This window comes from Pan troglodytes, chromosome 2, assembly GCF_028858775.2.
Source record: "Pan troglodytes isolate AG18354 chromosome 2, NHGRI_mPanTro3-v2.0_pri, whole genome shotgun sequence".
Classification (NCBI taxonomy): Eukaryota; Metazoa; Chordata; class Mammalia; order Primates; family Hominidae; genus Pan; species Pan troglodytes.
The window spans coordinates 187,027,845-187,047,293 of NC_086015.1; the positions used below are offsets into that span (position 1 = coordinate 187,027,845).

At 40.0% G+C, this 19,449-nt stretch overlaps 1 protein-coding gene across 8 annotated transcripts in view; it reads right to left on the minus strand.

The window, feature by feature from the left end:
• PARL (presenilin associated rhomboid like) overlaps positions 1 to 19,449 on the minus strand; it is a 58,724-nt gene that overhangs the window by 20,097 nt on the left and 19,178 nt on the right. For all 8 annotated transcript variants that reach the window (XM_016942377.2, XM_016942380.3, XM_016942378.3 and 5 more), the window contains exon 4: positions 16,234 to 16,282. In XM_016942377.2, coding sequence (XP_016797866.2) covers positions 16,234 to 16,282 — 49 coding nt within the window. The remainder of the gene's footprint in view (positions 1 to 16,233; positions 16,283 to 19,449) is intronic.

A 19,449-nucleotide genomic window follows, 5' to 3' on the forward strand; every position in this document is an offset into this window, starting at 1 on the left:
CTAAGTTTTCAATCCAAACGCAAGAAGCTTTTCTGATAAATTATGAGTACTGGCACTGAAACAGACTGTAGCCAAAATCCCTGACTTCATAAGCCAGCGGTCACCAAACTGCTTTCATGGGGCACCGCATTAGTAAACACCATCCATTAGTAACAGACACGTCCCATATATGTATACTTATTAACAAATTATGTACGTGAACCACTATAAATTCATCGTAAGACACTTAACAAATTTAAAAGAAATAAGAAAAGTGAAATGCACATACTTTCTTCTTTGTAAACCCTATTCTGAAGGCCAATTATAGATGAGAAAAACAGGCTCTAAAAGGTACAAGTTGTCAGAGGGCCAAATTCAGTGGCCAAGCCAGAATTCCTAATCTAGTGCTCTTTCTACTATACATCAAGACATGGGTAGCCAGGAGGATTTATTTTGACCTTGGTCACTCTAGGACTTCAGACACCACATAAAAACGGCTTCCTTGCTGGGAAACAGCATATGCTGGTCCCCAGAAGCGGATGAGCATGAGAGGATGTGTGGCAATCCTAGGCCTACTGAGGCAGTACTGCATTTTGGCTAAAAGTATGGGTGAAGGAGTCCAGCAGAAGTGACTCTGTCCTACTTACATTATAACCTGGGGAAGAGGCCTAACCGCTCAGCTTGTTTCCTCTTCTGTAAAATGATAATAATAAAATCTACCTGAAAGGGTTGAATGGGCCGGGTGTGGTGGCTCACGCCTATAATCCTAGCACTTTGGGAGGTCCAGGCAGGAGGATCCATCCCTTGAGCCTAGAAATTTGAGACCAGCCTGGGCAACATAGTGAGACCTCCTCTTTACAAAAAAATGAACAAAATCAGCTGGGCATGGTGGCACATGCTTGGGTCCTAGCTATTTGGGAGGCTAAGGTGGGAGGATTGCTTGAGCCCAGGAGGTCAAGTCTGCAGCGAGCCAAAATTGCGCCACTGTACTCCAGTCTGGGCAACAGAGGGAGACCCTGTCTCAAAAAAAATAAATAAATAAAAAGGAAAAAAAAGGGCTGAGTGATGATGAAATGAGAAAACATGATGAAATGTAGCAGTCACACAGCGACGAACCAACAAATGGAAAACATGGTGAAAAGAGAATGGCCTTTTCAAGTCTGAATCCTAAGTATGTCACTTAGCAGTTTTGTGGCCTGTGGCACTTTATTCCCTCATTTGTAAAATGAGGACAATACCTCCTACCTCATAAAGGTTGTAGTGAGGCTTAAATAAGATAGTACATGCACCTAGCATGCAAATGATCAAAGAATAATGGTTTCCTCCTCTCTCCTTTTCCTTTGAGAAATAGAAGAGCTTAAGTTTTGTATATCTCCACTTAGGAGGGATGTCACCTGCTTCTTCCTGACTCGGTAACTCTTGGACAAGCTTGGCACTACTGATTCAGGAAGGCGCTGCTGTCCTAGTGCCTACCCTCACACCTGTGTAACGCACTGGACTATGTCAGTGAAAAATAACAAAGTAAGGAGCTCTGAAAACTCTCCTTCATAAGAGCAACGAAAGAACTGGCAAAAAATGTCAGAATCAACTTTTCCAGAACTCTGGAAACTAATCAAAGGCTTATACCAAACCAGGGTGTATTTACTTAAGAAAAACAGCTGAATCTCAAAACACCTAGTTTTGCAGCGTTTTTTGTTTGTTTATTTATTTTCTTCTTTTTTGAGACGGAGTCTCGCTGTCTCCCAGGCTGGAGTGCAGTGGCGCAATCTCTGCTCACTGCAAGCTCTGCCTCCCGGGTTCACACCATTCTCCTGCCTCAGCCTCCCGAGTAGCTGGGACTACAGGTGCCCGCTACCACGCCCAGCTAATTTTTTGTATTTTTAGTAGAGACCGGGTTTCACCATGTCAGCCAGGATGGTCTCAATCTCCTGACCTCGTGATCTGCCCGCGTCGGCCTCCCAAAGCTTTGCAGCATTTTAACTTGGCCTAGTCCAATCCCCCACTCTCTAGTTACAAGGTAGTCTTGAAAACCGAGGTAGCTGGTAGAATGGAGCTGGAGCTCTTTCAAAGCCTCATTCCCAAAGAATTGTCATTATTTGACCTGGCTATTGATTCTATGCAAAACCCACTTTCAAGGCTGTCTGTTTAACCTGACTGCGAGCTCCCCAAGTACAAAACTTTTCACAGAGGGCATTTGTCAAAAACAACGACAGGTAAGTGTTTTAAGTTTGAGGCTGCCTGAGATGATGGATGACACTTGGGGGCAAATAAGAGACTAATCAAAAATCTTATGAGGAAAAGCAGGGGAATAAGATTTCCATAGAAACTCTGAAAACCTCTAACATATTCCTGGACTCTACAAGGCCACATGCATAGTAAGACAAAATAGACCTTAAGACAAAATTCATTGCTGGAGAAAAAGGAGGATATTATACAATGATGAAAAGGTCAATCCATCAAGAAATAGCAATTAGAAACATACGTACCTAACAAAAGAATCTCAAAAATGAAGAAAAATGGACAGAACTAAAGGAATAAATAACTCAACAATAATAGCTGGAGACTTCAGAACTCTATTTACAATAATGGAGAGAATAATCAAATGATCAGCAAGGAAGCAGAAGACTTCAGCAGCTCTATAAAACGACTAGACCTAACAGACATCTATAGAACACACCACCCAACAAAAACAGAATATACATTCTTCTCAAGTGCACATGCAGCACATTCCAGGATATGTTCAGTCACAAAACAACTCTCAATAAACTTAAACTAAAACACTAAAATTATACAAACTATGTCCTCTGATCACGTGGAATGAAATTACAAATCAATACAGAAATAAATTCAGAAAATTCACCAGTATATGGAAATTAACAAACTCCTAAATAACCAACGGTTCAAAGAAGAAATCACGAGGACAACTAGGAAACTCAGATGAATGAAAACAAAAATACAATATACCAAAATTTATAGGAGGCAACAAAAGTGGTGCTATGAAGGCCGACATTAAAAAAAGAGATCTCAACTCAATAATCTAACTTTTCACCTTAAGAAAGTGTAAAGAGAAGAGCAAACTAAAACCAAAGCAAGCAGAAGGAAAGAATGAAGAACATACGTAAATGAATAGAAAAATAACAGAAAAATTAACAAATCCAAAAGTTGGATTTGTTTGAAATGAACAATAAAATTGACAAACTTTTAGCTACAGTGACAAAGAAAAAAAGACTCAAATTACGAAAGTCATCTCATACAGGTCTGAGATTTGCTAAAAAAAAGAAAAAGAAAAAGAAAAACAAATTACTAAAATCAGGAATGAAAGCAGAATGTTACTACCAACCTTATAGAAATCAGAATTACTACAAAATACAATGAACAATTATATACCAACAAATGAGAATAACTTAGATGAAATTTAAAATTCCTAGAAAGACACAAACTACTAAAATTGACTCAAAGAAATAGAAAATCTGAACAGACCAAGAGTAAGTAAAGAGACTGAATTAGTAATTCAAAAAACTTACCAGAAAGAAAACCCCAGAGTCAGATTAGGTGTTAGGTGCCTATGTTTCTCATTGGTTTCACTAGTATTTGAGTTTCCTACAGCTGTTGTAACACAAACTTGGTGGCTTAAAACAAAAATCTATTCTCTTCCAGTTCTGGAAGCTAGAAGTCAGAAATCAAGGTGTAAAGTGTCAGCAGGGCCATGCTTCCTTTTGAAGGGTCTAGGGAAGTGTCCTTCCTCCCCTCTTCCTAGCTTCTGGTGGCTCTCGACAATTCTTGGCATTGTTTGGCTTACAGGTGCATCACTCCAATCTCTGCCACCATCTCTTTGGTCTTGTTTTCTGTATCTTTCTTCGTCCTCTCTTCTTCTTATAAGGACATGAGTCAATGGATTTAAGGTACATCCTAATGTAATATGATCTCTCTGTAACTAATCAAATCTGCAAAGACCCTATTTCAAGTAAAGTAACATTCTGTGGTTCTACGTGGACACAGATTTTGGGGAAGCACACTATTCAACTTACTACAACTGGGAAATTCTACCAAATATAAAAGAGAATTAACACCAATCCTTCTCAAACTCTTTCAAAAAATAGAAGAGGAAGGAACATTCCATGTAGCCACTATCACCTCTGTATCAAAACCAGACATCACAAAAAACTATCAATATTCCTTTATGAAAAGAGATGCAAAAATCCTCAAGAAAATATTGGCAAACCAAATCCAGCCATATATAAAAAGGATTATAAATCATAACCAAGTGGAATTTGTCACAGGAATGCCAGCTTGGTTCAACATATGAAAAATCAATGTAATATTTCATATTAACAGTTGGAAGACTCACAATTCATAGTTTCAGAATTTACAACACAAACCTACAGGAATAAAGACAATGTAGTATTAGAATAAGGTCAGATATATAGATCAATGGACAGAATTGACAGTCCAGAAATACACCCATAAGATTACGGTCACCTGATTTTTGACTAAGGTTCCAAAACAATTCACTAGGGGAAAGAATAGTCTTGTCAAAAAATGGTGCTCAGACAAGTGGATATCCGTAAGTACAGAATGAGTTTGGACCCCTATCTCAAATCTCAAATACAAACATTAACTCCGAATTAATCAAATGCCTAAATTTAAGAGCTAAAATTTTAAAGCTCTTAGAAGAAAACATAGGTACACATCTTTGTGACTTTGAATTAGGTCACGGTTTCCTTGACATGACACTTAAAAGTACAAGCAACAAAAGAAAAAAATAGATAAAATGAACTTCAGCAAAATTAGAATGTTTATGCTTCAGAAAACACTGTGAAGAAAGTGATCAGACAACTCACAGAATGGGAAAAATATTTGTGAATCATATCTCTTAATAAGGGTCTAGTATCCAGAATATATAAATAACTTTTACAACTCAATAAAAAGACAAATAGCTATTTTTAAATGGGCAAAAGTTTTGGAAAAAAAGGCATTTCTCCGAAGAAGAATAAATATACAATAAGACATGAAAAGATGTTCATTAGTCATTAAGGAAAGGCAAATCAAAACCACAGTGATACACCCGTTCACACTCACCAGGATGGGTATTATAAAGGCAACAAAATGGGAGAAAATGTGCAAATCATATCCAATAAGGGATTAATATCCAGAATATATAAAACTCAACAACCCAATGTAAAAATGGGAAAGGAAGTAAATAGACAGTTCTCCAGAGAAGAAATACAAATACTCAATAAGCACATGAAAAGATGCTCACCATTACTAGTCAATAGTAAAATGGAAATCAAAATTATACCCATTACGATGGCTATTATCACATTTAAAAAAAAGGAAAATAGGCCAGGCACGGTGGCTCACACCTGTAATCCCAGCACTTTGGGAGGCCGGGGCAGGAGGATTATTTGAGCCCAGGAGTTCGAAAGCAGCCTGGGCAACTTGGCAAGACCTCATCTCTACAGAAAATTAAAAAATTAGCCAGGTGTGGTGGCGCGTGCCTATGGTCCCAGCTACTCAAGAGGCTGTGGAAGGAGGGTTGTTTGAGACCAGGTTGAGGTTGTAGTGAGCCATGTTCATACAACTGCACTCCAGTCTGAGTGACAGAGTGAGACTGTGTCTCAAAAAAATTAAAAACAGTATTGCCAAGGATGTGGGGATGTCAGAACCTTTGTACATCACAGCATTAGTCACAATAACCAAGAGATGGAGACAACCCAAATGTCCATCAACAGATGAATGGATAACCAAAATGTGGTAAATACATAGAATGGAATATTTGAGCTTTACAAAGGAAATTTTCATCATGCTACAATATCAACGAACCATTAAAACGCTATGCTACGCAAAAGAAGCTGGACCAAAAAGAAAAAAAATTATGGTTCCACTTACATGAAGGATCTAGAATAGACAAACTCACAGAGACAGAAAGTAGAATGCGGTTACTAGTGGCTGAGGGGAGGGGGTAATAGGGAGCTATTGTTTAACAGCTTCAGTGTTTCTGTTTGGGATAATGAAAAAGTCCTGGAAATAGATAGTAGTGATGGTTATACAACACTGTGTGAAACTCCTGGCCTCAGCCAATCCTCCCACCTCCGCCTCCCAAAGTGCTGGGATTACAGGCATGAGCCACCATGCCCAACCTACAACACTGTGAATGTACTTAAAGCAACTAAAGTGTGCACTAAAAAATGTCTATAATGGTAAATTTTGTGTTATATATATTTTACAATTAAAAAATACAAAAAAAATTGTAGTTGCTAATAGAAAAGACAGGCAATAACAGATGGAATCCTCACACTACTTGAAGGAGTGGAAAATGGTGTAGCTACCTATGGAAAACAATTTGATAGTTCTTCAAAAAGAAAACAAAGGGAAAACTGGATACCCACATGCAAAACACAGCAGCTAGATCTTTATCTTATACCAATATACAAAAAGTAACTCAAAATGGATTAAAGACCTAAATGTTAGACCCTCAACTATAAAACTCCTAGAAGAAAACAGAAGAAAAGCCTCATGACACTGGACTTGGTAATGATTTCTTGGCTATGACACCAAAGGCACAGGCAACAAAAGAAAAAATAGACAACTGGGACTACATCAAACTTAAAAACTTTTGTGTATCAAAAGATACATTTGTCAAAAGAGTAAAAAAGCAGAAATAAATCATAGAATGGAAGTATTTGCAAATAATGTATCTGAAAAGGGGGTGATATCAAGAACAAATAAAGAATGCTTATAACTCAGGCGGGTGCAGTGGCTCATGCCTGTAAACCCAGCACTTTGGGACGCTGAGGTAGGTGGATCATTTGAAGTCAGGGGTTCGAGACCAGCCTGGCCAACATGGCGAAACCCCATCTCTACTAAAAAGCACAAAAATTAGCCAGGCGTGGTGGCACACGCCTGTAATCCCAGCTGAGGTGGGAAGAGGGCTTGAACCCAGGAGATGGAGATTGCAGTGAGCCGAGATCGCTCCACTGCACTCTGGTCTGGGCGAAAGAGCAAGACTCTGTCTCAAAAAAACAAACAAACGAAAAAGAATGCTTATAACTCAACAACAACAAAAAATCAAATAACTCGAGTACTTGAAATACATTTTTCCAGAGATGATAAAACAAATGGCCAACGAGCATGTGAAAAGATGCTCAACATCACTAATCACCAGAAAAAGCAAATCAAAACCACAGTGAGGTATTATCTCACACTCATCAAGATGGCTACTGTCGAACACCTACACACTCACACAAAGAAAAAATAACAAATGTTGGCAAGAATGTGAGAAATTGGAAGACTTGAGCGCTGTTGGCGAGAATGTAAAATGGTACAACCGCCATGGAAAACAGTATGAGAATTCCTCAAAAAATTAAAAATACAATAACCATGTGATCCACCAATCCTACAAATGGATATACATCCAAAAGAATTGGCCAGGTGTGGTGGCTCATGCCTGTAATCCCAGCACTTTGGGAGGCCGAGGCAAGTGGATCACCTGAGGTCAGGAGTTCGAGACCAGCCTGACCAATATGGTGAAACCCTGTCTCTACTAAAAAAAAAAAAATACAAAAATTAGCCGGGCATGGTGGTGTGCACCTGTAGTCCCAGCCACTCGGTAGGCTGAGACAGAATTGCTTGAACCTGGGAGGTAGAGCTTGCAGTGAGCTGAGATCACACCACTGCACTCCAGCCCGCGCGACAGAGTGAGATTCCATCTCAAAAAATAGAATTGAATGCATGGTCGGTCTCAAAGAGATATTTGCACACCCATTTTCATAGCAGCATTATTCACAATAGCAAGAGGTAGAAATAACTCAAATGTCCATCAATAGGTGAATGGATAAACAAAATGTGATATACACACAAAATAAGGTATTATTCAGCCTTAAAAAAGGAAGTAAATACTGTCACGTGCTCCAACATGGATAAACCTTGTGGACATCATGAAATAAGCCAGTCCAAAACACCAAGTATTTCATGATTCTACTTGTATGAGGTATCTAAAGTAGCCAAATGCATAGAAAAAGGAAGCAGAATGGTGGCCATCAAGGGATGAAGGGAGGAGAAGAAGGGGACGTATTGTTTAACGAGTAGAGCTTCAGATCCGCAAAACGAAAAAGTTCTAGAGATTGGTTTTACAAAAATGTGAATATACTGAACTCTATTGAACCATATGCTTAAAAATGATTAAGATGGTACATTTCATGTTTTGTTTTGTTTTTTTTTACAATTAAAAAAAAAAAAACAGTTACCATATGACCCAGCAATTCCATTCCTGGCTATACATACTGAGAAATGAAAACATGTGTCCAACAAAAATGTGCACATGGAGGTTCATAGCACCATTATTAATAGCTGAAGAATGGAAGCAACTCAAATGCCCATCAACTGATGAAGGAATAAACAAATGTAATATATCCATACACTGGAATATTATTTGGCCATAAAAAGAAACAGAAGTACTGATGATATATACTGCAACACGAGTGAACCTTAAAAACATTATGCTAAGTGAAAGAAACAGACACAAAAGGCCACATATTATGTGACTTGATGTATACGAAATCTCCAGAAGAGGAAAGTCCCTAGAGAAAGCAGGTTGATGGCTGCCTAAGGCTGAGGGGAAGGAGGGAAGGAGGGAATGGGGGAGTGACTGCTAATGGGAATGGGGTTTCTTTCTGGGATAATGGAAAGGCCCTGGGATTAGATGATGATGATAGTTGCACAGCCTTTTAAATATAATAAAAACCATGAATTTACTTTGGCTTTCTATTTTTATTTATTATTATTTTTAGAGAGATGTGGGGGGTCTCACTATGTTGCCCAGGCTGGTCTAGACTCAAACAATCCTCTGACCTCGGCCTCCTAAGTGCCAGGCCTCCCAAGTGGTAGGATTACAAGTATGGGCCACCACACTCAGCCAACTGTACATTTTAAATCAGTGGTCTCCAACCTTTTTGGCACCAAGGACCGGTTTTGTGTTAGACAATTTTTCCATAGACCAGGAGTGGGGGGATGGTTTCAGAATGATTCAAGTGCATTACATTTATTCTGCACTTTATTTCTATTATATCATAATATATAATGAAGTAATTACACAACTTCTCATAATGTAGAATCAGTGGGAACCCTGAGCTTGTTTTCCTGCAACCAGACAGTCCCGTCTGGGTATGATGGGAGACAGTAACAGATCATCAGGCATTAGATTCTCATAAGGAGTACGCAACCTAGATCCCAGCCTGGCCAACATGGCAAAACCCTGTCTCTACTGAAAATACAAAAGTTACCCAGGTGTGATGACAGGTGCCTGTAATCCCAGCTACTTGGGAGGCTAAGGCAGGAGAATCACTTGAATCCGGGAGGTAGAGATTGCAGTGAGCCAAGATCACGCCACTACACTCTAGCCTGGGTGACAGAGCAAGACTCTGTCTCAAAAACAAAAACAAAACAAAACAAAAAAACAAAAAAAACCCCACAAATGAAGTTTCACTTGTTCCCCTGCCGCTCACCTCCTGCTCTGCAGCCCGGTTCTGGTACCAGTCCCTTGCCCAGGGCTGGGAACCCCTGCTTTAAATGGTGAATTTTATATGTGAATTATATCTTAATTTTTAAAAAGGCAGATGCACTGATTTGGAAAGCACTACTTGGTTCAATGACCTCAGGTTATCTTCCTCCTCAGCCCGAGAAAGGTAGTAAAACCCTTTTTCTCATTTTCCTATAAAGGACTTACCATACCACTTGGGGTCTAAAAGCTATTCACAGATCCCCTCTCTTTCTGGGTGGGCCAATTCACCCCTCCAAAGCTCCTTTATCTGAAGGGGCTACTATACCAACCCAGACCTGGCCAGTCCAGACACTGACAAGCAAGTACATCCACAGCAGCCAAAGAACTAGGCTCAAGCCATCCTTACCTCAGGTTCTCTGGGAACCAGGCAGGTGCAAAGATCAACCTGTTGGCCTCACACAGTGGCTATCATTTCTTTTCCTAGGCAGTATCCACCAAACTAATTAAGGACTGGGTCCACAGCTACCTGGAATCAAGAAGAAACCCAGAGAGACTGTCCATCTTCCATCCTCCCACTGGGATAGAGACAGAAAGTTTGAAACTAATATGGGTAAACAGAAAGGGCAAATTCACAATGAGGGAGGCAAAGGCCCTTATAATTGCTAACCACAAAAAAGGATTGTTATTTCTCTGTACTCTCCCTGCAGATGAGAACATCTAACCTCCCCTGTGGGCAACTTTTAGAAATCAATCTGATGTATTTATACTCTATACATTGTTGGAGGACATTTAAAATGGTACACAACTTCTTTTAAGACAACTTTGCAATACACAAAATTTTAAATGTACATATTCTTTGACCCAGCAATTCTATTTCCAGTAACTTATCCTAAAAATATACTTGTACAAGGTACAGAGGTCTATATATAAGGCATTTCACTGTAGTAATATTCATAGAAGCAGAAGACTGAAAACAACCTAAATATCAGTTAATAAAAGATTTGTTAAATAATACTCATTCACATGGAATACCATAATGCCATTAAAAAGAATATGCTGGCCAGGCACAGTGGTTCACACCTGTAATCCCAGCAATTTGGGAGGCCAAGGCAGGAGGATCACTTGAGCCCAGGAGCTCAAGACCAGCCTTGGGAGGTTGAGGCTACAGTGAGCCGTGATCATGCCACTGCACTCCAGCCTGAGTGACAAGGGACACGCTGTCTCAAAACAAACCAAAACAAACAAAAAAGCCTGATGTGCTGGTAATTTCCATTTATCAATCCAGGTGCTGGTTACATGGATGTGCTCAGCTTGTGAAAATTAATTAGTTGAGTTGTACATCTGACATATTCACATTCTTCTATGTATATTATACCTCAATAAAATATTAAAAAGAATGTAACAGACCTACTTGTATTGATATAGAATGTTCTTTAAAATATTAAGTGAAAAAAATCATGGTGCAGAAGAGTATGTATTGCATGTTACTATTTTTGTGTTAAACCACAGATTGATATAAATGCCTATATATAAATAGATGTTTTGGAAGAACACACAAGTAACTAAACATGCAATGGTTATTATGGGAAAGGAAAAGTGCAGAACTGGAAGTTCAGAGTGAGAGAAAGACTTATTTTTCACTTTATGTATCCTCTATTCCAATTTTCATCTGCTACCATCCATATTTATTCATTTTACAATGACAAAATCTAGTCTAGGCAGTCAAAAAGGGCTCCCTTTCCTCCCTGGGGGTAGGCTGCTACTTTGGAACAATTTGCTGCAATTTGTGCTGTGAATCAGCACCCAGATACTTGATAGGGGGAGGCAGTGTGGTTTATCAGAAAGGTAATTAATGGTGGTTTGCTATTCTAGAAAAGTGAAAGGACATAATAAAAACCCTATTCTTTGATATATGAAGTGGATTTGATTCCCGAATCCACCCAGTTCTAGCTGTGTGATTGCAGTTACTTGGCCGTTCCTTGCCCCATCTGAGAAATGAGGATAACAGGGTTCTTATGATGATTAATAATAATAGAAATGCATGTAAAACCCATAGCATGATACTTGAAGTGTGGTTGGCACTCAAGGATTAATTTTGCTATTCTTCTACAAAAATAACTTGTTTGCAGACTGGGAAGTCAGGAGTTACAGAAAAACAGTGACTGATTCTGATTAAAAGGTAAAGATGGGCTATAAGACCAAGGAAAACATTGCCTTACCAGCAACATCAGGAATAGGTAAGGAGGCCTTAGTCTGGGAAGACAGCTCAAAACCTTGAAAAGGTACAAGGAGAGAGAGAACTGAAATGAAAAAGAATAAGCCTGGCAGAAACAGAACAGCAAAGAAAAAAGAATAGACTTTAGAAGTTGGGGCAAGGGGTCAAAGACTGGAGAGTAGTAGTGACTAAGCTTTGGAGCTGACAAAAAATACACTAGTAGAGGAACTAGGGCACAGTTTTCTTGAGATCTCTCTCCCTATCCTTTTCTGTCCTTGCTCCTTCTTGATCAAAAATAATAATTTAGCTGATTCTTTCCTGTGGCTTTACCTGAATCTCAATACAGTAAAGTCAGCATTCTCTTGAACTAACAGGAAAACCTGGCAAGTGCCTCAAAGACAACCCTGAAAGCTAGAAAGGGAGGAGAAAATATTCTCTCTGGGGGTTGCCTGGGGACCTCTAGGAGAGGCTTAAAAGGCTGACAGATCAGGGCAACAGAACAGAAAATTAGGTGAAATATAAAAGCACCAGGGATGACAAATTTAAGTTTGAAGAATGCCACGTTATACTCCCCGCTTGCCCCACAAATACCCAGTGGGCTTATAAACACTTTTTCAGAGCAATATGAAGCCTGGGGAGATTATTTCTGTGTAATAAAAATTAAGACCAAAAAAAAATCCCCAAACAAACCAAAAAAAAAGGATTAAAACAAGTTTCCTAGCATAGCTTTAAAAAGGGATTTGCACAGACAGATTGAGACAGAACAGTCAAAAACTACAGACTCGCCGGGCGCGGTGGCTCACGCCTGTAATCCCAGCACTTTGGGAGGCCGAGGCAGGTGGATCACGAGGTCAGAAGATCTAGACCATCCTGGCTAACGCGGTGAAACCCCGTCTCTACTAAAAATACAAAAAAATTAGCCGGGCGTGGTGGCGGGCGCTTATAGTCCCAGCTACTCCGGAGGCTGAGGAAGGAGAATGGCGTGAACCCAGGAGGCGGAGCTTGCCGTGAGCAGAGATCACGCCACTGCACTCCAGCCTGGGTGACAGAGCAAGACTCCATCTCAAAAAAAAACAAAAAACAAAAAAAACTACAGACTCCAAACCTGGCATCAGCTGTAAGAAAGGGAGGTTTTTGTTGTTGTTGTTTTGAGACAGAGTCTCACTCTACTGCCCAGGCTGGAGGGCAATGGCATGATCTCGGCTCACTGCAACCTCTGCCTCCCAAGTTCAAGCGATTCTCCTGCCTCAGCCTCCCAAGTAGCTGGGATTATAGGCATGCACCACCACGTCCAGCTAATTTTGTATTTTTAGTAGAGATGGGGTTTCACCATGTTGGCCAGGCTGGTCTCCAACTCCTGACCTCAGGTGATCCACCTCCCAAAAGTGCTCCCAAAGTGCTGGGATTACAGACATGAGCCACTGCACCCAGCTAGAAAGGGGTTTTTTACCTCACCACCAGATGCCACCTTAACAATAAAATAAATTATGGGTATGCCTTACAATCTGACTGTTCTTACCTATACCTAGGAACCAAAGAGACATGGATAAATTTGAGATACCCCTCATTCTCTGAAACTCAGAAACTATGTATATTTGGATTAACACTTTACCGTCTGAACTTACTGTATCCAAAATCTTTCCATCCAAATTCAAGAGCTCAACAGATTCAACAGCAAGGAATACTTACATGAAGTGCTTGGTGTAGCAGTGAGAAATCTTTAACCGACTAGAGCTTTCATGCTGCCATTGTCTAGGTATGAATACTACAAAGCAGAGAGGCACACTGGTCTCACAAAGCTTTAAAAACTCTCTAGGTCAAACTTGTCAAGTTCTTTCAAAATATAAAACGAAAAAAAAAAAAAAACCCATTCGGAAAACATCTCCAATCCAAGGAAAGAAAGTGGGACGGAGTAGACCTGTCACCCCATAAATCTATCACTGATTAAAACCAGAAGCTGAGCCAACTTCACTTTGCAGTCTACAAGAAGCAATCAGGAGTGCTCAGCAAGGAAAGCTGGACTAATTGGCACCCCAGGAAGACAAGACATACTAAATAAACAGTTTATTCTTGAGACTCTCATATATAGGTAATTGATTAAGCACCACTTACAGACATTGTAAAGCTAGAATCACTATTACTAGAATAATTATTTCCTACAAGAAAAGTCTGAGGTGACATAAGACAGTTCAAATGGCATTTCCTGAGGTTAAAGTCACTTGGATAATCTAACAATAAAGATTTAAGACCTGCAGCATGACCATTCACATTTATGTTGTTCAAAGCAGCTTACATTCAAGTTGCAAGACAGATCACAAGCATCTCTCTCCACTGCTACGCTCTTCATGCCAAATGGCTGATTTGATTTCAAAAAAGAAAAAGACTAGGGGGAAAGAATTCTGATTTTTAATTACCTCTAGCTTCTTTGAAGAAAGTATTCACCAGCATGAGAAAAGGTTTTAAACTCTGATGCTAGGCTTCTTCATATGTTACGTGGCATAAAATCATGACCACCTTCGAAGAATGTGAGGTATAAACTAATAGTGAAATGCTTTGAAAATAGTGAAGGCAAAACCTTGCCACCCTAAAGAAATCTTAATTTCGTTACTTTTTTTTTTTTTTTGAGACAGAGTCTCGCTCTGTCGTCCAGGCTGGAGTGCAGTGGCGCGATCTTAGCTCACTGCAACCTCTGCCTTCCAGGTTCAAGCAATTCTGCTTCAGCCTCCCTAGTAGCTGGGATTAACAGGCGTGCACCACCACGCCCAGCTAATTTTTTGTATTTTTAGTAGAGATGGGGTTTCACCGTGTTGGCCAGGCTGGTCTCTGACTCCTGACCTCAGGTGATCCGCCTGCCTCGGCCTCCCAAAGTGCTGGGATTACAGGCGTAAGCCACTGCACCCAGCCTCATTACTTTCATAAAAGAAGCAAGCAAACAAAATACATTAATCTAGTGGAAACAGATGTGCTACTAAAGAGCTATCTTTGAAGTAATCATTTTAAGATGTCACTGACCTATCAATTCTATGGTCTTAGTTATGGCAACACTGAAAAATCTCAATCCCTTGGTTAAGATTCCATTCAACATTCATTCACTCAACAGATTGTTTTAACTGAGTGCCCTTACTGTGTACATGATATATGCTAGGTGCTGTCACAAAATGAAAGATGTCATTGTTGTCCTCCAGATGCTTATACTGCCCTCAAGGATGTTACACATACAATTACATAAGGCACACTGCATTATCAATGATAAAAACTGCAATGAGTTCAGAAAAAAAGAAAGCACTTCCTAAAGGAAGCAATGTCTGAACCATAAGCCTGAAAGCTGCATCGGGTTCCAATAAAGTCAGAAAAATTAAGCCTTCCAGAGAGAATAAACAGTTTGAATGAAGAAAGATAAACATCCTTTCTCCACTTAAGTACGAAAATTAAGAGTACAAAATAAGTCTTAAATGCTTATTTAAGTCTAATCAATTAGACTTTAAGTCTAATCAAATTTGAGCAAAAGCAATATTTTGCAATTCTCTAGAAATAATTTTTTCTTTTCTATGCAATCGTTAAAAAACTTAAAAAACATTTTTTTTGTTTTTGAGAGTCTCATCTGTCACCCAGGTTGGAGTGTAATAGTAGGACCAGAGCTCACTGCAACCTCTGCCTCCCAGGCTCAAAATTCTCCTGCTTCAGCCTCCCAAGTAGCTGGGACCCCAGGCACGCACCACCACACCTGGCTAATTTTTTGTATCTTTGGTAGAGATGGGGTTTCGTCATGTTGCCCGAGCTGGCCTCGAACTCCTGAGCTCAAGGAATCCGCCCACCTTGGCCTCCCAAAGTTCTGGGATTACAGGCATGAGCCACTCTTCCTGGCAAAAATCTATTTTCAAGTTTCTCAAATAACTGACTCCATGAAATACTGCAGAGGTGTTACCTTGAAGAGCCAAATCTGTCTTTCCATAACAATTTACAAAGAAAAAAAGTTATCATGGTGACATGCATGTCATGCTTACATTTAAACGGGGTTTTATAAATAGCATGGGGGAGAAGAGTGAAAACTGGTTTTCGAATGGACAGACTTGGGTTTTGAAACTCAGCTCTATTGCTTACTAGCAGTTTGACTTTCAAAAGTTCCTTCTCTGAAAGCCGGTTTCCTTATCTGTAAAAAGGGAAACAACTACTCTGTAAGCAACTCCAAGTAGGGACAGAATGTGTATTACAGCATCCTGAATATAGAAGGTACTTAATGTTTCCATTAGTTTCTTTAATAAGGGAAGTAATAATAAGCTATTCCACAAGCTGGAATTCTACAACAAAACTGATCAATCAGTATCATACTAAATCAAAATTAGAAAGTAACTGACCCAGAGCATCATGTAAACCTTTATACCTCACCACTTTATATACTATTACATTAGCCTATCGGTACAGAGACTGTCTTCTAAACCACTGGTGAGCATGGTACAAGAGCCATTGCTTGTGACATACTGTACCTTTTGGTTTGATTTCTCTTCCCTTGAATGGTTAAAACGTGTAAGCTAACACAAACCTGTCACAGTCCGCTGGCCATCACTTAGGTTATTCCACCACTTGTTAATCTAAAACAGACGGAAAATTGCATCACCACATGTGAGAAATTTCAGGCTACAAAAACGAAAAACCAGAAGAAAATGCCTCGCACATAAGAGGAATTCCTCTTCTGCAAAAATCACTGGTGGTCACAGACATAATATACGTGGTAGAGTGGAAAAGGCACGTGTTTTATAGTCAGGCAGCCCACATTCTCCACACAGAACCAACCACTGGATAGCTCTGGAACCGCAGACAATTATTTCTAAACTTCAGTTTCTTGACACATGAAATGGGACAATAATAGGTACCCAGCAGTGTTATCACAAGGAATAACAATAATGTAAAGCCCCTAGCACACTCGCAGATACAGACAGGTACCAAGGAAGTGATTATTCATAACAAGGTCTTATGTTTTAAAATTCTGAGAATATTGTCTACTAAATTGCACTTTTTTAAAGATATAGTAATGGTACTGGAGTGTAATAAAAAGAGGATAATTTTTCAGGGATACATGTTGAAAATGTTATGCATGAAATACGTCTAGAATTTGCTTTACAATAATACAAGGGTGGAAAGGGAAGGGAAAAAAAGGGAAATAGATGAAAAAAAAAATTGGCCCTGTCTTGGGGAACACTGAAGCTGGACGATAATGATTCATCATACTATTCTCTCTACACTTGTATCTGCTTGAAATTTTCCATGATTAAAGTTTTAAAATAAAAAATATATTCTAACTATGAAATTGAACCAGATTTTGTTATTAAAAGAAAAAATCCAAGGTAAAAGAAACTACAGATTAGTATGTATAATTCCATTTCTTTTCTTTTTTTTTTTTTCTTTTTAAGAGACAGGGTCCCCCTGTGTTGCCAAGGCTGGTCTTGAACTCCTGGGCTGAAGCAATCCTCCCACCTCAGTCTCCCAAGGTGCTGGGATTACAGATGTGAGCCGCCCCAGCCGATTCCATTTCTATAATTATAATCGCACTGTGTATGAACTCCCAGAACTTCATGTATAGTGGCACGAAAGGGGTTCCCAGGACTTTCATGCTTCCATGTTAAATTTACATATTGTTTCAAACTTCTTTTATGGGCATAGGTTTTATACATTAAACTTATCATTTAATTATATTATAAACAAATCAATCTTTAAATGAAGATTATGTATACTGTTTGTATCATTTTTCACCATTCTCAAGAACCATTTGGGTACATTTGGATATCAAAACTTCATGTGCAGACATGTGCTGGAAACCTATAGCTTTGTAAGAGATCCAGGATAATGGAATAGGTCAGTTTTACTATCTTCTCAAACACATTGACTGAACAGATGCCGATGGCTAGTTATTGTCATTTTCACCTGCAAATATTATCCACTGTTCTGGCATAAAGCCTCTCTAACACAGATAGGGCTCATGCTTCTTGCATGTGCCCATGGGAAAACAAGGAGGAATGAATCCCTTTCCCTACTTAGAGAAAACTCAAAACATCGTTAGCAAAAAGAAAATGCATGGCTTCCTTCTCAGGCTCTTGCTGGCCAGGATCACACTGTTCCAAGGAAGGGGAAAAGTAAAGAAGATATCAACCTACTCTCCAGATTGGAAGGGCAATGTGTCATAAAAAAAACAGAAGTGCTTGAAAACCAAATGGGCCTGAAACCACATATTAACTAAAATCTCAGTGTTCAATATGTATTGGTGAATAAAAGAAATAAAATATTGGCTGGGCTCGGTGGCTCATGCCTGTAATCCCAGCACTTTCGGAGGCCGAGGTGGGCAGATCACGAGGTCAGGAGATCGAGACCATCCTGGCTAACACGGTGAAACCCCGTCTCTACCAAAAATACAAAAAATTAGCCGGGCGTGGTGGTGGGCACCTGTAGTCCCAGCTACTCGGGAGGCTGAGGCAGGAGAATGGCGTGAACCCGGGAGGCGGAGCTTGCAGTGAGCAGAGATCGCGCCACTGCACTCCAGCCTGGGCAACGAGCGAGACTCTGTCTCAAAAGGAAAAAATAAAATAAAATAAAATACATGTTTTATCTAAAAGCAAACATTTTTAAGAAATCAGTTAAGAAAGAGGGCCATCGACTTGCATATAAAGTAAATGAAAAGCTCTAAAAGCTCCATATTTCTTTTTTTTTTTTTTCCCCATATTTCATCTCGAGCACAGTTAGAGACACTCAACAGCAGGTATTTACCACAGGTGTGTAAATATCATGTCACTGAGAAACGTTTAAAACTCCTCTTGGGGCCAGGCACAGTGGCTCACACTTGTGAAATTCCAGCACTTTGGGAGGCCAAGGTGGGAGATCACTTGAGGCCAGGAGTTTGAGACCAGCCTGGGCAACAAAGTGAGACTCCTGTCTCCACAAAAAATGAAATAATTGGCCCAGGATAGTGGCACATGCCTGTAGTCCCAGCTACTCAGGAGACTGAGGCGGGAGGACTGCTCAAGCCCAGGAGTTTGAGGCTTCAGTAAGCTATGATCCCATTACTGCACTGAGGCCTAGGTGACAGAGTGGGACACTGTCTCTTAGAAAAAAAAAAAAAAAATCACTTGCTAGCTCTATCCCTACGGCATGTATATTTTGAAAAATTCCCTGCAGTTCAAATACGTACTCTAAAGCCAGGGTCCCCAACACCCCGGCTGCTGACCACTAGTGGTCCGTGGCCTGTTAGGAACTGGGCCACACAGCAGGAGGTGAGCAGTGGGAGAGCATTACCACCAGAGCTCTCCCTCCTGTCAGATCAGTGGCTGCATAAGATTCTCACATGAATGCAAACCCTACTGTGAGGTGCACATGCGAGGGATCTAGGTGGCACGCTCCTTATGAGAATCTAATGCCTGATGATCTGAGGTGGAACAGTTTCATCCCATAACCATCTGCCCCCCTGCAACCCCGACCTGTGGAAAAATTGTCTTGCACAAAACCAGTCCCTGGTACCAAAAAGGCTGGTGACTGCTGCTCTAAAGCAATCCATCAAGGTGATCCAAGTAAAACAGTGGCCTTTAAACTTTAGTAGAGCTGAGATCCACTGAGATCCTTAAACTTTAGTAGAGCTGAGACATCCTCCACGCAGAAGCATTAACAACTATTAACAGTAATTTCTTTTTCTTTTTTTTTTTTTTGAGACGAGTTCTCACTCTGTCGCCCAGGCTGGAGTGCAGTGGCACAATCTCGTCTCACTGCAACCTCT